Below are 20,462 nucleotides of genomic sequence, written 5' to 3'. Positions count from 1 at the left end.
AAGCCTTTGATTCTGTTAACTGTAATAGATTATGGAATGTTTTACGAAAATATTGTGTGAATAGTAAATTGTGTAAACATAAAGCTTTGAGGGATGTCTATGATTCAATGCTTGCATGTGTGTGTGATAAGTGCATTTTTTTCGTGTCCTTGTGGAGTAAAGCAAGGATGTTTGTTGAGCCCAAATATATTTTCTTTTTCTCTTTTCATCAACGAATTAGCAGTTGTGTTATCTAGGAAAAGTAGACATGGTATTCAAAAGATTCCAAATGCTGTCAAAATGATTTTTTTTTTATTTGCTGATGATGTTATTATTTTCGTCTGGAACAATTCAAAACCAGTAAGATGTATTGAAACAAGAAGCAGATCGCTTGTGCTTAACTGTGAACCTTGATAAAACAAATGTTATGATTTTTCACAATGGAGGTCACTTGTCTGCTTGTGAGAAATGATATTATGATAATGTAGAACTGAAAGTTGTCAATTCTTACAAGTGCTTAAGGTTCCTCTTTACAACCAAATTAAGCTTTCACTTGGCATAGGATAAAATGTGTTGTAAAGGTGTAATTGAGATACCTAAGTCAATGGAAAAGTTAAACTGTGTTGATATTAATTTGTTCTGGAGAGTATGTGATATCCAGATTGAACCAATACTTACATATGCAGCTGAAATTTGGGGATAGTACAAATACGAGCAGATGGATGGAGTACATACTTTTGCAGTAAAACATTTTCTAGATGTTCCGGTACATGCCTCAAACAAAGTTATGTATGGTGAAACTGGGAGGTATCCTTTGTATGTGAAAACATATGAAAAGTGTATTAAGTATTGGTTTAAATAGTTGAAATTGCCTCAAAGTAGACAGAAAACGGGCACACAGTATGATATATACCAGCAGAAGAAAGGAAAAGAAAATTGGACTTCATGTATGGGAAACGTTTTGTCAGAAAATGGTCTTGCAATTGTGTGGATATGTCAAGGTGTAGGGTATGAGCAAACTTTTATTTCAGAATATAAAACAAGACTGCTTGATATGTTTAAACAAAATTGACATTCAGACATAGAAAGTAAGAATAAGCACAGCTGGTTCCATTCATTTAAAAATACATCCCAAGCTGGAAAATTCCTAACTGTTATTAAGAATAAATGGCATTGTATGATGCTTGCCCAATTTAGATTAAGAACTCTTGGCTTTATTGCCAACAAAAAATGCTTTGTGTCAGGTACGTCCACAAATTCAGCATGCCCTTTGTGTAACTCCACATTTGATGATGAAATTCATTTTATGTTTCATTGTAAACCTTATGATGAATTGAGAAGTATATGTGTGATTTAAAAAAAAAAGGGGAATTTGCAAAAAATAAGGATCTCTGTAGAATGTTAACATCAGAAGATCACAAAGTGTTAATCTTGATGGCAAAACTGTATATCAGAAGCTTTGAAGATTTGGCAAAAATCACAACAAACAGATACAGCTGCATGGTCAGATAGGTTTGATATTTTCTTCTGTCACCAGTGTTAGAATCAGCTGCATTGATAGATGAATGAACGGAGTTATTGTGTGTTGGGTAGCCTGTTGGTTGCTACCATTTTTCTTCAAGGAAAGAACTGTGTTTTGTTTCAATATTTGCTTTCGCCATTTTCATTCATTTATTCTAATGTTTTGTTATGCAATGAAAGTATGTTGACACATTCACCCATGTCATGTGGACCTCATCGCCAATGTGTCAAAATATCAAGTCTCTCTCTCTGTGTCTCTCTCTCCCTCCCTCCTTAGTTTAGTCGCAGTTTCCTGGAGACATCCGAAAAAAAAAACCACCATTAGGAAGTTATCCATTTATTTTCATAAAGCTTTTAATTTTTGATCAATCATGTCATATTGCATAATGGTAAATATGTCTCTTTGTGTCCATTGCATTTACACTAAATTTGTTGTACATTGCATTCCGTCATCCAAATCTGAATCTTTCATTCATCGTCATCTTTGTTTCAGGAAGGTCGTCGGACAAGAATAGAAATTATTACCTTTAAGATCACTGACCAGGATACTGCAGACAATGGATCTCCATTCGTTTTTGATATTGTGGCTGGCGATGATTATAGAGAATTCCACATCAGTTCCGAAGGAATACTGTTTACTGCTGGAAAACTGTCAAAGCAGGTAAGAACTTGGCACATCAATGATCGGGTCAATTTTCTTGGGGTGCTTTTGCTGCATTCTGTCCTTTTGGTGAATATGTCTCATCTTACAGATCCATTTTATGCTCTGGTTTTAGCTCTAAAGTCATGTACCAATCTCAACTGAAAAATATTGTGATATTCTGTCTCCAGTGGGAATCATGGCTGGCAAAAACATGCCATCGGAAACTGATTTATTTTTCCCATTCCTTCCAAGCGGACTAGACCTCCTTACAAATGACTGATACTGAGCAGCTCCCGAGAAAAGGAAGTTTTGCTTGAATAGGCGTAGAGCTTCAATTTTGAAGGTGTCGGCTCCTTTCCCAAACTACTGGTGAAAGTATCCTTGCAGAAGGTGGTGATAGCTGACCCTGTGTCTCCATGGGTTATTTCTTTGTTTGCACGACAGTAACCCATGGAGTGTTCTTTGCCTTCTTTGAGGAATGGTATAACATTCCTGTGAAACTATCCCCTTCATCTTCTGTCGCACTCTTGTCTTCATTCTCTCTGGTGATGAAATGGTTCGTAGCAGTGGACCTGCTTTTGCATACTGCTTGCAAGTGACCTACTTCCTGCAGTTCCTGCACTCGTAAGCCTTATGCTCCAGAATACAGAGGCACATAGCCCCACACATTCCACTGGCTCAACCCCTGCTATACTGTCTCCTGTGCCTGTTCTATCCCCTGTACCTCTTCAATCTCCTGTACTAGATGTGCAAGCAGAGCCAACCTGTGGCTGTACCTGTTTCGCTAAGTGAGCGGCAACATCTCAAGATGACAACTGCAGAAGGTCACCTGACTTCACACCTCTGCGACATTTCCTTTGAAGGAGAAAAGCTCCATATCAAGATATGGATCTCTGATCATGAACTATGACAAAACATGAGAACATAAACTATGTCAAGAACATGTATGACAAAAATGGAAATAAATTGTCACATGTTCAGTTCAATTCAGTTTATTTCGATAAGGGGGAAGGAAGTGTGATGACTAGGTACTGATACAGCTAGAATGTAATCTTCTCATGTGCCTTCTGACCCTATGAGGATAATATTCTTATTTTAACAGTCACTGTTTTCCTGCCAAAAGGTAGTCTGGCTATTTCATTTCTTTAGATAATTCACGGTCAGTTTCAGTTTCTCAAGGAGGCGCCACTGCATTCAAACAATCCATACACACTACACCATATCTGCTAGGCAGATGCTTGACAGCAGCGTAACCCAGTGCGCTTGTCAGGCCTTGTGTGCATGCATATATACTTGTGTACCTATCAGAGTTTCTTTTTACATAATTTTGTCAGAGGACAACACTCTCGTTGACATGGGTTCTTGTCATACCAGTAACAAAAAAAATATGCTTATTGAGATTTGATAATAAAATAACAATGAGAAGAAAGAAATATCTTGAGAAATCAAATCTTATTTTGATGCGTTTCAGATGCCATACTTGACTGGAAGTTGTTGGACAGTTTTTGCTTGTTAGTCTCAATACACAAAAGAACTGCACAATTATTGATGTCTGAATGATTATTATCAAGGTTAATAGAAAAATGTAGGTAATGAATGTGGTATATTTTGTACTTAAGTAGTATTTTAATGAAAACTGTTCTAAATTGAGAAAACATGACTGCTAGGAAAGTTTGTCCGCTACGATTGACATCTGCTCTCACAGGAGATTACGCAAAACCGGCATGGTGATCGCTCTGCATCAGACTTGGAAACTGATGAAAGTAGCGCATTTCCAAATCCATATCACACAATTATGCAGAAACGATTTTTGTAGACATATTAACTACCATTCATTCTATCATATCCATATAATTTTGTTTGTGTACCTTTAAGTTTTACCCCTTTTTTCTACTGGCTGGACTATTACTATAACACTCCATCATGACAACAGTGAAAACAAGAGTTTGTGTTTCACAGCCTGCTGTGGGATAAGGTTGATCGCCGTGTCATATTCAAGAGGCTTTGGAAATGTTCTGACCAGTGGTTTAAGATGAAGTCCATGTTGGTCAAGAGGTTCTTGCTGTCTGAGCTTTGAAAGAGACTCAGAGTTTGGAAGGTGGGGCCATACACTGCTCTCCTGGCTTAGTAAGATAGGTGTCTGCATTCATCTGGGTTCTCTGTGCAAGGTCTGTCCACCATATATTTTGAATGTCCTGGAGTTTGCATTTGAGCTTCCTACATGAGAGTAGGAGAGTCACTTTGTTTAAGGGACAAGAAGGGCGCACCAAGTAGGCTTGGTATGTTATCTTTTTTCCCCAAGGAGTTCCTTGATTTTCTTGTTGTTCTTGTTGAATCAGACTTGGTTTTGATTGACTATGTTAACTTTCTTCAGTATCCTCTTTCAAGTCAGAACCACCCGTTTGAATCACATAAGCTGTGAACACGACTTTCTTGTCTGTTTTAAGAATCACTTGTTAAAGCTTGAGATGCCATGTGCAAGGAAAGTTTCAGCTTCAGTATCAGTCTCGCAAAGAGGCGTCACTGCGTTTGGACAAATCCATCTACGTTACACCATATCTGCTAGGCAGATGCCTGACCAGCAGCATAACCCAACGCGTTCGGTCAGGCCTTCAGTGCATGCTTGTATATTTGTGCATCTATCGGAATTGATTTCTACTACAGAACACTCTATGCCATGGGTTCTTTTACAGTGCGCCAAGTGCACACGGGACCTCGGTTTATCGTCTCATCCGAAAAACTAGACACTCATTCTGATTTTCCAGTCAAACTTGGGAGAAAGGGCGAGAGCAGAATTTGAACCCACAGCTTCACGGACTCTCTTTATTGGCAGCTGAGTATCTTATCCTATTCTGCCACCTTCTTCTTTGGAAAGGAAAGAGTTGAGGTTGGTATGAGTATAGCTTGAAACATTAGTTACAGGAAAAGATTGACCAATAACAGTGCTCAAATGTTATGCTATGCTCATGAGGCAAGACAGGCGACCCAGTAAGTATAGCTCATTTACAGCTGTGTTCTGAAGGTCACAACAGCAAACAATATACTCAGTAAGCTAGTGCTAAGGTTGATTTATAATAATTCGAACAATTTTTAATCTTCTCTTTATTTTGTTAATCAGATTTTCTGTGGATATTTTCCAGTTCAATTTTTGTATAGAAACACTGCTGTGAATTTCACTTTTGTTCTTATTTTCAAATCTTTTCCATGTTGGGACAAAGAGGGTATACTTTGGAATTGTGTCTCTAGTTTAACAGCATCATGTTTGTTTCTTGTTATGATTCTAGTCTATTTTTGTCGAACATGTAAATTGTGCATGATTGTGAGTTGCTGACTGAGTGTGTTTCGTATGCGTGTCTGTGTGGATTGTAAAGCGCTTTGTGCAACAGCGCTGATGAATGTCCAGTTATTAATAATAATAATAATATCGTCATCATCATCATCATCATCATTATTATTGTTGTTGTTATTATTGTATTATTATCATTATAATCATCATCATCATCATCATTATTATTATTATTATTGTTGTTGTTGTTATTGCATTATTATTATTATTATTAAATAGTTTATTCTGTTCATTTTGGCATACTCGGTACTTCTGAAAGTGGTGACATGTTCTCTTCATAACTGAATCCTATTTGATATAATAATGTACATTTACATAGAGCCTTTTCTCTTTAAGAGCTTAGGGCACTTTACATGAAAGAAAAAGTTAAAATTACATGGCGACTTTTTCTCAAAACCCCTTCGTCCCCTCCCCAGTCTCCCTCTCTCATTCGTCATGCATCCAAAGTGAGTTGACAGGCATGGGATGGTTTTGGAGAAGGAAACTGAGAGTGTTTATAGATAGGTTTAAAAAAGATTGACTTCTCAGTGGAGAGCGAAAGGCAGAATTAGAATCAGACGTACAGATATGACGAGGAAGTTTGTTCCAGATATGAGGAGCAGCAAAGAGGAAAGAACCTTCACCATAGGTTCTTGTATTGACATGAGGAAGTTTCAACAGGTAACAGTCAGAGGAAGGGTGGAGAGTTCTTGAGGGAGTGTAAACACTGATAAGGTCAGAAAGATAAGTAGATCCTGTGGAGTGGAAAGCAGAAGAGCAGAGACATGGAACTTTGTATATAATTCTTGTTTCAGTGGGGATTCAGTGTATAGTATGGAGATGGAGGGAAATGTGGTCAGTACGTGAGACTCTTGAGAGTCAGAAGGGTAGCATTGTTTTTGAAGTTTTTGGAATTCGCTGAAGATTATGTGGACAGCCTGTGAGAAGAGAATTACAGTAGTCGATTCATGACAGCACAATAGCTGAAATCAGAGTTTTAGTACTTTTAACAGAAAAGTACTGATGGATAGAGTTAATCCGATGAAGTTCACAATTGACTGTGCATGTCAGAGTTTTATTTGCCTGGAAAATTTTACGAAAACGGGTAAGTGTAGAAAAAAAAATTGGATTAATTAACTGGTACAGATAAAAGTTTATATTTTTCTGAAAGGAAAATGAATGAACAACACAGAAAAAAAAAAATGTTTTGTTATGATTAAATGAATATGTGATCCACAAGATTTTGATTTTGATTTTCAAAAATAGACATTACACATACTTATGAACTCACACACACACACACACACACACACACACACACACACACACACACACCAACAAAGCCATGTCTGGATCAAAATCATGAGCCCAATGTCAAACCCACCAATTTGAAAATAGGCACACCACCACGCCCACCCCAGTGTCCCTCCCCCTTTCCCCTTTGACCCCGTGTCTTGCTTTGGGTTTTTTGTTGTTGTTGTTTTTATATACGAGGGTCATTCAATAAATAAGGTGAATTTTTCGGTATAAGGACTTCTAATACAGATAGAAGCTTACTTTTTTTTTTTTTCAACGTAGTCTCCCAGCACTGTCACACACTTTTCCCATCTGTGCACAAGCTTCCGTATTCCCTCAGCGTAAAAATCTTTGGACTGATGTCTCAGCCAGTCGCTCACAACACTTTTGACTTCATCGTCACTTTCAAACTTCGTGCCTCTCGTGAACGCTTTCAAGGGACCAAACAGGTGAAAGTCTGAAGGGGCAAGGTCTGGGCTGTAAGGGGGAAGAGGGAGCAGTTCCCAGCCCAGCTCGTTGATGGTCTGCACCGTTCGGGCTGCTGTGTGAGGCCTTGCGTGAGGCACCCACCGGCAGCTGACCTTCGAGTAGCCAAGGTCATCATGGACAATTTTGTGTGCTGTCCCAACAGATAAGCTCAAAGTCCTTGCAATGTCATCCACTGTCACCCTTCTGTCAGACTGAATGAGGTCATTGACTGATTCGATCACCTCAGGAGACCTCACTTCTGTAGGCCTTCCAGACCTGTCTTCATCCTCAACACTGCTCCGTCCTTCTTTAAACAATTTAGCCCACTTGTAGACATGTTTTCGGCTGAAACATGTGGCACCATACACAGTTGACATTCTCCTATGAATTTCAACTGGTTTGCACCCTTCAGCAACCAAAAACTTGATAACTGACCGCTGTTCAATCCTGGAGCATGCTTCTTGGTCGGCCATATTTGTTAATCGCCAAAACTCTCAAAGTTTTTTTTAATCTGCAAAACAAATTAAATCCATGTGAAAAAGAAGTAAAACAAACAAACAAAAAAATTTTTTTTTTAAGTAAGCTTCTATCTGTATTAGAAGTCCTTATACCGAAAAATTCACCTTATTTATTGAATGACCCTCGTACCATAATCTGATACCTCCTTCAACCCTACTACCTTTCGCAGGCACACAGCATGTTCTGTTCTCAAATCATTCAATGTTGTCTACTAGAAAATCGAAATCTGTTCTGCTCTTTGGGTGAAGAGTAGGTTGATATTCCTCACCTTACTCTTCCAAAGAATATTGTCAAATTGCAGTTCATCTTCGTCTACTTCAAGCATTCATTCTAAGTTTAATTGAAAAGTGGCTAAATCCTGTGTCAGTATCAGTATCAGTAGCTCAAGGAGGCGTCACTGCGTTCGGACAAATCCATATATAGTCTACACCACATCTGCCAAGCGGATGCCTGACCAGCAGAGTAACCCAACGCGCTTAGTCAGGCCTTGAGAGAAAAAAAAATAAAATAAAATAAATATAAATAAAATGAAATGAAAAACAAAAAACAAACCCAAAACAAAACAAACAAATAAATAAATGAATGAAATAAAAGAAATAAGTAAATAAATAAATGAATAATAGATAAATAGATATAAAAAAAAGAACTGCTACTACTAATAATAATATTTATAGGCGCAAAAACTTGATGAAGTCATGCAATTCACACTCGGTTTTGACAAGGCGTCACCATTTTGCTTGCTCGCCCAGACAATAAGTTGTTGACATGCTCCAGTCAGCCAACAAAATCACTTAAAAAACACATTCCTCTATGATGTGGGGTGTTTCTATGTTATTGTAAGAGTCAGGGGAACCTTGATGAAGCTAAAGCTACTAATAAAATAATTCCAAAACAACGTAAAAGCTTTCACAAGACCGATATATTTAGCTGCTATTTGGGTACGGCTTTTGTGGCAGTTGCAGGGGAGTGAATATCTGCTGTTTGAGAATGGCTTACGTGGCAGTCTAAAGGTAAAATATTATAATTTTCACTGCTAGGATTTCTATGAGACAGTTTGCTGCTGGTTTCTTCAACACCCCTTTTTCATGATATGTCATCTCAGACCTTTTCCTCTTTTTTCTTTTTCTTTTTAGTACCTTTAAAATGTGAATATTTTTCATTTAATTTCTACATTGATTCAGGTCAGGTTTGTTTTGTTTATTCTGGATGGGTCCTTTGAGTTCAGTTTAATTATGCTGAGGTTATTACATCCTCTACTAGTAGTCTTGTGTTTTCTTCTTTTTATGCCCTCAACATGCTCTTGCTTTGACTATGTGTCTACTTTCCATATGTCATCTACACACACACACACACACACACACACACACACACACACACACACACACACACACACACACACACACACACACACATGCATGTTATGTGTGCATATAAATAGATAAAGAGAGAGAGAGAGAGAGAGTCTTTCTTTTTTTCTTTTTTTTCTTCTTTTTTTTGCCAGTAGTGTGTCTATATATATCAGAAATAAGGGAGATACCTTTTATTTTAGTTGAAAATAATTACAGTTGGCTTCCTATGTTATTTCACTCCACTCAGTTCCACTATTTGTTTATCTCATCAGGTGAACGAACGATATGAGCTGATGGTACGAGTTTATGACAGTGGCTTTCCACGTTTGCACTCTGACACACAAGTTTCCATACATATTGTCAACGACAGTATTTACCCACCTGAGGTTGGAAATCTTTCCATATACATCAGCTCATGTGTGGACACTTTCCCAGGTGGAGTGATTGGTCAGGTGGAGGCTACTGACCATGACCTTTATGACAGTCTGTCATTCAGCATTGTATCACCAAATCGTCACCTGTTTGATGTTCACCGTGATGATGGCCGTCTGATTGCATTGATGGGGCTTGATGAAGGCGATTATATTGTCAATGTCAGTGTCACAGATGAGAAGTTCACCCGTTACTGTCAAGTAAGTTTTGTGGCATTTGGCTGCTGTTATGTGTACGTCTGTATGTGTGCATGTGTGTGAGTGCGCACGCGCGCACGCGCCAAAGGGTCATGTAGAGGGGAGGATAACAGTACTTAACGTATATTGATCCAAGCCATATTTTTGCTCACCATCTGGAACAAGTGTTTGTTGACTTGAAAGTTGTGTGCTTGAAATGGAACAGTTCCATCTTAAGCAGCCTACATTGTTTAGCATTGCATTGTTCTATGATTATGACACAGATCTGTCAATGTTTCAAACATTCCCAGACTTCATTACAACTTTCTAGCTTAAATAAGTCTAAATATATATATATATATATAAATCACCAAACACATTTCTGGGTGTCGTGTCAAAGGGATGTGTTTTACATTTATAGTTTTACTCAGAATTCGCTCATGTGAACATCCCTCACATACAAATAGCAGCCCACTAACAAATGAAATAAATTTGACCTTTCATTGGCACGTTTTCATAATTTTGGAAAGAAGAGCCAGGAAAGAGAACAGAACAAAATATTATGTGCTAGCAAACCTACAGAAAGAAATGAGAGTGCTACACCCACCCACTCTACCTACCTCGGAATAATAATAATAATAATGATAATAATAATAATGTAAAAAGAACCCACTTCCCAGAGATAAAGGGTGATGGGCAACAATGGACGAGTTAAGGAAAAACAAATTAAAGAACAAAGAAACAAAGAAAACGAACAAGCTATGCCTCCAAGTGTCAGGTTGGGGTTCGATGGGTCATGGACCACAGAACAACTTCAGGAGAACTTCGGTAGTACGTCGGGAGAACACCAGTAGAATACCGGAACATCAGGAGAACAGTCAGTCATCAGACATCAGCTCAGCTGCAACGCATAACGTTTGATTAAGATTCCACCAAAAGTAGTGTTTGAATGGAGCTAAACAGGGGTATCGAAAATGAGGGATGTTGTGACCTCGATGTGGTTTACAATAGCACTACCACAGATTAACAAAATGTACATGAGTTGTGCCTCAGATGAGTGTACGTATTTGCATATATATTTTAAAGGAAAACAAGGTAAGGCCTTCAAGACTCACTTGTGATACACTTTAAAAAGATCTAAGCTTTTTATGTATTGAGTATAATTTCAAAATGTAATGTTTAAGATGAGAAAGATCAGTTTAAAGCAAATTAAGTCCCCTAGCATTAATTACAGAGTAATTTCCCTTCTTTACTCTCTGCACCAAAACGTTTGCAAAATAAATAAAACTTCCATGCTTAACAAAAGAAGTTCCTGTTTGAACAAAAAATGATAATTATGACTGCTCTTGTTGTTGGGTCAGAATATCAGATCAAAGTGCCAAGTCTAGAGAATACAAAAAATATAGATATAACAGTAAATGCATTTTGCATATATCTAGGCTTATAAATATAATTAGGCTTTTTTTTTTGCTTTTTTTTGTGCCCATCCCAGAGGTGCAATATTGTTTTAAACAAGATGACTGGAAAGAACTGAATTTTTCCTATTTTTATGCCTAATTTGGTGTCAACTGACAAAGTATTTGCAGAGAAAATGTCAATGTTAAAGTTTACCACGGACACACACACACACACACACACACACACACACACACACACAACCGAACACCGGGTTAAAACATAACTCACTTTGTTTACACAAGTGAGTCAAAAATGGATGGATATAAAATTTTCACACATTCATGCAACAGTTACTTCCGCCTTGGCCAACCTCCACCTGAGAAAAATGAAGAGACTAACAAAATGTGCATGAAAGCTAAAGTAAATGAAATGCACAAGAAAACGAGACAGTAAGCTTCGACATTCAAACTTAGATGACAAGAATATAATAAAACAACCTTTTGTAACATTTTTATTCAGAGTTTGGGATATGTGTTCCCATATATAAATAATAAGGACAGAAAACAAGAACAGCACACTATGAATTCTATCCAACAGGAACACACGGTGTGAAAACCCCGTGCACAGATAAAATAAAAGAAGTGTATTAATGAGAAGACTGGATCCCCATATGCACTCGCAAAGTAATTATATCATTCTTTGACATGAAGGAAAATATTTACAATGTATCACTGTACACCGATAGTAGACGCATCTCCCGAAACTAGCACATACGGATATGAAAAAAGCTGGCTAATATATTAATACTAAAATGAAGAAATAACCGAAGTAACTTATGTCTTATCAATAACCAATATGAAAATGACGAAATAGCGTTTGGGATTGAATCTAGCTTCCAAACAGTTTAACTGCTTACCTCAGCAGCTGGTGAAATGACGGGCAGAACTGCCGTGCAGCAAGGACCGGGTGACGAGTCCGGGTGCCACACTCTGGCCAGTGAAGAGATAGGAAGGAAACCTGTTGAAAGAGACTGGGGGTCCTTTCCAGTTCCAGTTGGGATATGGAACTTTTCCTTCTCTACACTCTGCACTCAATGAAGAGAGGCCTCAGGGATGGATAGTTACAGGGGATCTTTCGGGAATACCTGGATGAACAGATGCCCCTATCCACCCTACAGAGTGTTGGAACTCCAGGCAGCCAGATGCCGTTAAAGATCTGGAAGCAAATGAATTTGTTGTATGTATGTTTGATGAGATTTCACCTCCTGACTGAGCGAAGTGATAACTTCAAGTGTGAGCCTGTGCAAGGAATATATAATGCAACTGAGAGAATAACAAGGATTGGGGGCGAAGAGAAGGAAAAGAGGGGGGAAGAAAAACAACAAAAACAAAAACTAAGGGGTGAGATATGTACATTGGTGATCGAGTTCGTCATAGCTGAATGACAACAGTGTGCAGAAGGGTCCATATGTGCAACATCTGTGACACTGGGTATGATAAACATGACAATCGATAGCAGTTGGACCAACAACAATTTCACTCAGAAAGAATGCCGACGACAACTGCACATAGCTGAGTGGAACTACATTAACACCACCATCAACAAAGGCCTACTTACAAACACCACCAAACCCTTCTGCCGAAGGAATTGAAGGCAGAACGACATCGGTGTAGAAAAAAAAAAAATCGGTGTTGCACCACTAAAAAAGAACGGAAATTTGATCATTGACACAAAGATGAACGCGAAGATTTACTTAACAGTTCCAAAATGTCTTCACCAAAGACGTAGATGGCGCATCACTGCCCCCATGGACAAACCATCATATCCAGACATACAATACATCATAGACACCCCAGGTGAGATCAAGCTGTTGGAGAACATCAATCCAGCTAAAGCCTCTGGGCCTGACCTCTTACTCAATGCAGTATTGAAGAGCTGTGCAGAAGGAATTGCACCAGCATTGAGAGACATTTATCAAAGCTCACTGGACACAGGCCAACTCCCCGAGGACTTGCGCACAGCAGACATCTCCTGTGTTTTCAAGAAAGACGACAAACATCTAGCCCAAAACTACTTTCCCATTTCTTTAACGTCTGTCTGCTGCAAACTTCTGGAGCACATTGTCTGCCACCACCTGCACCAGTACTTTGACCAGCACAAAGTCCTGTCGGACGGAAACCACAACTTCAAAGCAGGTTTCTCTTGTGAAACGCAACTACTCACCACCATCCATAACCTCACACAGTCCTACAACAATGGAGCACAGGTAGACATCACCATCCTTGACCTCAGTAAGGCTTTTGACACTGTCCCTCACCAGAAGCTACTCCACAAACTCTCTCACTATGTTGTCAAAGGGACAATGCATAGATGGATCAAGAATTTCATGACAAACAGGACTAAGAGAGATTCTGGACGGTGAGACCTCTGAGTAAATACTCTCCTAGTATCCCTGCTCTTCCTGTGCCACATTAATGACCAACTGGTGACAGTCAAATCCCAGGTTCAACTTTTTGCAGATGATGGTCTTTTGTACTATGAAATCAAGAACTTTCGAGACCACATTACACTATAAGACACCTGGGGAATAAAATTAAAAGTGCTGTGTCCTCAGTATGAAAAAGAACACCTTTATGTGTGGACAAAAAAACATACTTTGGTTTCCTGATATCTGACCTGAATGTGTCCAACACAAAACATTGTCGAACGCACTGCAACTACTCGTAACAACAGCAGATGTTTTGCATTGCCACCATCAAACACTGAACAATATAAGAACTCCATCTTTATTAGAACCACAGTGGAGTGGAAGGATCTGTCTGACCACGACATCAACTCAGCTGGCTTCAGGCAGATGGCCAATAGCCAACACCACTAGTCCTACTTTTGTGCACAACCCCCACACTCCACTCTCCCTCCCCACCCCCCTTCCAGCCTCTCCCTTTTGCAGTTACAGTCAATCTTAGCTTCAGTTAAGTATTCATCCAGAACCAGACAACTACTCCAGACAACTCCAGTTCTCTCAGCAAATTCCAAACACTTTTATCATAATGATGTCTTCTCTGTGACTACAGTCAGGGTAACCAGAGATATGCGCACTACTAAAGTCAAGGTAGTATTTAAGCCTCTATGAACCTTTCTTAGCACTATATATTTGACGCAAACACCAAAATATTACTCTTATTTGTCAGAATCTATGAAAACCCATGCGTATCTTCAAAAGCCACTCATTTCCCCCTCCAAATCATTGTGGAAGTTTACCTCAACTAATTCATTCAGAAACTGGAAAATTCTTCAAACGCACGTGTGTAGTGTGAATTCAGTTTAATTGTCAAGACCAAAGGCAAAATACAGCTGATCAGTTGATTTTGATGGCCGTTCGTGGACATTTTGCAATAAGTGATCAGGCCTTTGCACAAATCATGCTCTGAATTGAATTCAGATGAAAGAGCTGATTTGTTTGTTTTTTTCATTTTAAGCCAAATTTTGTGTTGACAAAGTATTTCCTGCATAAATGAAATTTTAGAAGTTTACAAGGACACATACATACTTACATACTCACAGACCCAAAGACAACCAAACCACAGGGTTATTATACTGACTCGCTTTGTTTGTAAACACACACGTCAGCCAAAAATTGGAAAATTAGTTCCATCTACTTATTGTTGTTTTATTTCTTCAATTTTGAATAGCTGTTTTTCTCTATAATGTAGGACTCAGAACATATCTCTCTCTTGCTCGCTCTCTCTATTCCCTCTAAGCACTCAGTGCTTGGTCTTACTTGAGTTTGATACTCTTTTCCCATCGGACTCTAACCAAATTAAAAAGATTGATAAAACTAAAAGGGATTCACCGGAAGTTCAATGAAGGTCAGTCATGTGGGCATGCACTTACTGGGCTCACCACAAATCAGTTCTCAGCCCTTTCTTGAATGTGTGGTTGCACCTTTTCAAGTTTCCCAAATTTTGAAATATAAAAATGCTCAGTGCCAACCTTTCACTGTTGAGTCTCCATTGAAGCAGGAAAGAATGGAAAATGTGTCAGTGATAACCACAACCAGTGTATTCTGGCAGGTGAGATAAATTTTCTTCTGTTCGCTGTCTTTGGTTCGTGGCCCATCCTCCTCAGCTCCCAGGTCTCACAATGATGATATTGTCTTATTCCCTAAGATACTGTCTTATTCCTATGTGCTGTTAACAAAGGCTGCATGCATTCCTTTGACAAATATCAAGTCTTGTTTTCATTGTGGTCATTTGCTACCCTTTTGACAATGTGGCGTTTGTGCCAGTTGGGGAAGGGATAATTTGGCTAAGTTTGATAGCAAGCCTGCAGGTGCCACTTTCCCCTTTTTGCCATCCACATTGAGCCAAGACTTCAGCCACTGTGACCTTGGTTAACAGTGATTCTGACTAATCCCTTGCAATTATCTTGAGCAGCAGACTAGTCCTCAGTGGGGTGCAGAGGAGGACACCCTGCATAATCATGCATACAGAGATGTCTCTACTACAGTTACATCATCCCCCTCTTGTGCTCCTTCTAAATGTCAGAGAACTGGATTTAGTCTTATCAGTAAGGTCAAGGTAAGCTCACATGATGACCTACACGGATGTTCCAATGAATCTTGTTCTGTTATCTTTATCATCGTCGGTTTGGTTCTAGTACACTGGAGCAAGGGCACCACACTTGAGTAAGCTCAAGTAAGGTATGAAAAAGACAGGTAAATTATTGGGAAAAAACAAACTTATTTCAGTTTTTATATACCTCTCACTCTTTTCCATTTTTTTTTTTTTTTGGAAACAGGTGCCTGTGACAGTGGTCTGCACCCCCAAAGAAGTCATTGATAATGCAGTGACCTTCCAGTTTGCCAACATGATGCCTGAACAGTTCCTTGCTACCTACAGAAATGACTTTCAGCAGCTATTGAAACAAAAGCTGAATGTTCATCTCCATGATATTAGAATAATTAATTTCCAGCCTTCGGCTCCCTTAACAGTCACCAGTAAAAGTATGTATCACAGTGTATTGGATAGTAATCTGGATGTCCTGTTCGCAGTGCAAAAGTCACAAAATCAATATTTCAGCCAAAAGTTGCTAAAGCATGAAGTGCAAAAGTTTGCAGATGAAGTTGCCATGCATTTGGGTGTCCAGGTGATTAAGGTGTTCAGTGATATTTGCTCCAAGTCAACGTGTGTGAAAGGCCAGTGTGTGGGTAGTGTGGAGTTTGACAGTACCAGTCTGGTATCAGTGGTATTCAATGGAGAAAGCTTTGTTTCTGCACGACACTTCCACACTCACAAGTGTGTCTGCTTTAACGGTGAGATATATTGACGTATATGGTTGATTAGATCTTATCTGGAGAAAACAATGTTGGTTGCTGTTTCTATATTTTAGTATAGAATTATATACACCAGCTTGTTTTTATGCTCTCCGTTTTTTGTTTGTTTGTTTGATTTTGTTGTTGTTGGGTTTTTTTTAGAACACATAAACCAACTCATGTTTCTACCAAACAGTAAGTTATTGACCATATATCCCAAACATACATTACTAATATGAAACAGAATTTTATTTCAAAATTCACAGTTATGAACAAACTGGAAGAGAAGATTAATTTTCAGTTTGCATAATCAAAGATGAATATCAACATTAATATATTAAAAAATATATATGGACAACAAAATCTTTTTACAGTAGTTTTCGATCAGTGCATACAAATTAAAGGACACACATTTGAAGCATTTGTCTGAGCCACAAAATAAAAAAGGAAAGGAAGAAAGAGAAATATAATATAGAAACAATCCGTACCCAGCAGAAAAAAAATTCATGTGTCTCATTGTGTCAGAGATTTACTTCAGCCATGTGAAGGACCTTTGTGAGATTTGTAAGATGTATTTGAAAGAATGCTTGCACTATTTTTTTTTCCTGCAGATGTGGTGTAGCGCTTTAGGACAACTTTTTTTTTTCGTTTGTTTTTGCTATAGATATTTAATATGCATTTTGTTCACACACACACACACACACACACACACACACACACACACTAATAAATAGAGAATCCCCAGATTAAGATGAAAATACTTCCACAGCAAAAGAATGCCAGTTGCTGCAGTGTGGCAACAAAATGTGCCAGCCCTATGAAGTTTGTGGCCGAGACTTGTATGGTGACTCTTACTGCCACTGCCCTGAAGGACAGAGTGGGCCACAGTGTCAGACTATTATCTCCCCCTGTTTGGAAAACCATTGTGCTGCAGGTGAGAAAAAAATGTTTATCATACTGAGCTCTGTAATTCTCTCTCTCTCTTCTCTCATCGTATGCCAGTCATTCGGTCTCTTCTGTTTCACCCTGTCGTTCTCTCACCCTCTCTCTAGATCTGGATGAATATTTTGCTGAAGCCAAGATTGGCTATAACTGCAATGGGGAGAGGTGGGGAATTTGTGCACAGGAGTAGGACTAGTGGCGTTGGTTCTGGGTCGTCTGCCTGAAGCGAGCTGACTTTATGGTGGCACTACAAATTCAAATATGGAACTCCTTGCCTCACCATGTCCGTCACAGCCCCTCACTGCCTTCCTTTAAATCTAACCTCATAACTTTCCTCTTCCAGCAGCATTTTCCTCTAGAACCTCTGTCATACATGAAAGCAGTTAGTTGATTGTGTAGGTATATTTGTAATGCTGTATTGTGTGTGCGTCGATTGCATGTATGGATGGATGCATGCATACATGCATGCATGCATGGAAGTATGTATTGTACGTACGAAATTGTATGCGCATATATATGTTTATTGTGCATGTTTGTGAGTTGAGGACTGAGTGTGTTTCGTATGCGTGTCTGTGTGGATTTGTGCAACGAGGAAAACGCTGATAAATGTCCAGTTATTATTATTATTATTATTATCATATATGCTACAAAAAACCACAACACATTTTCAGCCAGAGCTCAAACCCCACGTCCCCTCTCTCCGGCACTCACGCACACCCCCTCACTCTCTCTCTCTTTCTCCATGCGTGCGCGCGCGAGTGTGTGTGTGTGTGTGTGTGTGTGTACGCGCGCGCGCATGTTTTCATGTGCACTAATATTTCATGTCTGTCTTCACCCTGTTTCTCTTGTCTTTCTTATTTGGTCTGTTTGTATATGTTTGTCATATGTTTTACAATGTGTTTACATGTGTGTGTCTGTCTGAGTCTGTGTGTTTAATTATGTGCATATGCCCTTGAAGGTAATGCACATGTGTTTAAAAATCAAGTTTATTCATGACATTTTTTATGTTCATATTTATGCAGGAGAAAATAATTTCCTGCAGAACTTGTGACACAAATTCACACAGGTGAAATTACTGAGAGAGAGAGAGAGAGAAAAAAAAAAAGAAAGACAAGAAAGGCAAGGCCTTCAAGACTCATTTGTGATACACTTCAATTCAAGCTTTTTATGTATTGAGTATAATTTCAAAATGTAATGTTTAAGATGATGCTTAGCAAAAGAAGTTCCTGTTTGAACAGAAAATGATAATAATGACTGCTCTTGTTGTTGGGTCAGAATATCAGATCAAAGTGCCAAGTTTAGAGAATACAAAAAATATAAATATAACAGTAAATGCAGTTTGCATATAATTAGGCTTCATTTTTTATTTTTTTGGTGCAATATTGTTTTAAACAAGATGACTGGAAAGAACTGAATTTTTCCTATTTTTATGCCTAATTTGGTGTCAACTGACAAAGTATTTGCAGAGAAAATGTCAATGTTAAAGTTTACCACGGACACACACACACACACACACACACACACACACACACACACAGACAACCGAACACCGGGTTAAAACATAGACTCACTTTGTTTACACAAGTGAGTCAAAAATGATCTGACATTGTTTGTGCCTTGAAACAGAAGAATACAATGTATTTCTTGTTTTCTCCTATCACCGTTTTTTTTTTTCTTCCAGGAATGACAATGATGTTTTCTGGCCAAAGCTTTGCCTCTTGGACCCTTGCACACCCAACAAAGAAACGCATGTCTCTGTCTGTGAAGTTCAGAACACGACAGTCATCAGCAATCTTGATGTATGCCAAGGGCCAAGTTGATTACAGTATTTTGGCTGTAAGTAATGTTGTCATAGATGGACCTGTCATCATGTGTTTTTTTGTATAAAATAAGCTATACTATGGCCTTGTAAAAAAAATAATGTAGCAGAGTACACTGCTTGCTACCTGATTCTGAAGTCATATCTAACCCCACAACTGAAGAAACTTTAACAGGGATGCAACAGCATTCTGCAACTGGTCTACAAAGGTATTGATGCATCATTCAAAATTTCAAACTTTGTACTTTGGAAGAAAAACACTTTATAGTTTGTAAAGACTGTGCTGCGTAACAGTTCAGTTCTGTTCAGTTACTCAAGGAGGTGTTACTGCATTCAGACGAATCCATATACACTGCACCACATCTGCTATGCAGATGCTTGACCAGGCCCTGAGGGGAAAAATAAAATGAAAATCCTGAGAAGAAAAGTAAAAAAGAAATGATAATATTTTTTTATGGAGTCTCCCGTCGAACCGATGAATGAGTAGGCTGGCAGGCTTATCTGTCGGTGTGTGTCCTCATATAGGAGAAGAGGCCGATTCTGGATGCACAGCACTCCCCACAGCTGTTGCAAGGGAAAACGTCTCCAGAAGTTGAGCCCTGCTTCCTTCGCTCACGCTTCTCCTAAATGCCCAGCGTTCTCTTGTTTTCAAACGTCTTTATGCCGCTAGAGTACAGCATCCTCCAGCGAGAGCGGTCAAGGGCATCAGTTTCCAGAAAGCGATGTCTATGTCACAGGCTTTGAGGTTTGTCTTCAAGGTGTCCTTGAAGCGCTTGCAGGGTCTTCCAAGTTCGCGGTGGCCTTCCTTCAGCTGGCGTTCTGTGAGCTAGCTGGCTTGTACATGGACTCGGTCTTGCTGAGGCTGATGGTGAGTCCAAAGCGCCTGCAGGAGGTTGAGAACCTGTCCATAATGAACTGCATGTCCTCATGGGTGTGTGCAGCAAGCGCGCAGTCATCAGCGAAGAGGAACTCTCTCAACAGTGCCTCAAACACCCTGGACCTGGCGTGGAGTCGCCGCAAGTTGAAAAGTTTGCCATCTGTGCGAAACTGAATGTAGATGTCTCGGTCACAGTCTTGGAAGGCGTCAATCAGCATGGAAGAGAAGAGAATGGAGAAGAGTGTGGGTGCCAGGACGCAGCCCTGCCTCACTCCATTTACCACAGGGAATTGATCCAACATGTCAGTATTTTCCTGTACTCTCGTCTGCAAGCCATCGTGGAATGACGCAATCATCTGGATTAGGCTGTCTGGGCAGCCGAACTTTAGGAGGATCTTCCACAG

At 39.2% G+C, this 20,462-nt stretch overlaps 1 protein-coding gene across 1 annotated transcript in view; it reads left to right on the top strand.

Annotated features, from left to right (window-relative positions):
• LOC143298658 (protocadherin Fat 1-like) overlaps nt 1-20,462 on the top strand; it is a 351,658-nt gene that overhangs the window by 281,522 nt on the left and 49,674 nt on the right. The window contains exons 31-35 of the mRNA XM_076611542.1: nt 1,994-2,161; nt 9,373-9,732; nt 15,907-16,420; nt 17,190-17,354; nt 19,044-19,198. Coding sequence (XP_076467657.1) covers nt 1,994-2,161; nt 9,373-9,732; nt 15,907-16,420; nt 17,190-17,354; nt 19,044-19,198 — 1,362 coding nt within the window. The remainder of the gene's footprint in view (nt 1-1,993; nt 2,162-9,372; nt 9,733-15,906; nt 16,421-17,189; nt 17,355-19,043; nt 19,199-20,462) is intronic.

The sequence above is a fragment of the Babylonia areolata genome, chromosome 24, assembly GCF_041734735.1.
Source record: "Babylonia areolata isolate BAREFJ2019XMU chromosome 24, ASM4173473v1, whole genome shotgun sequence".
Classification (NCBI taxonomy): domain Eukaryota; kingdom Metazoa; phylum Mollusca; class Gastropoda; order Neogastropoda; family Buccinidae; genus Babylonia; species Babylonia areolata.
This window is presented reverse-complemented; position numbering and strand designations above follow the sequence as displayed.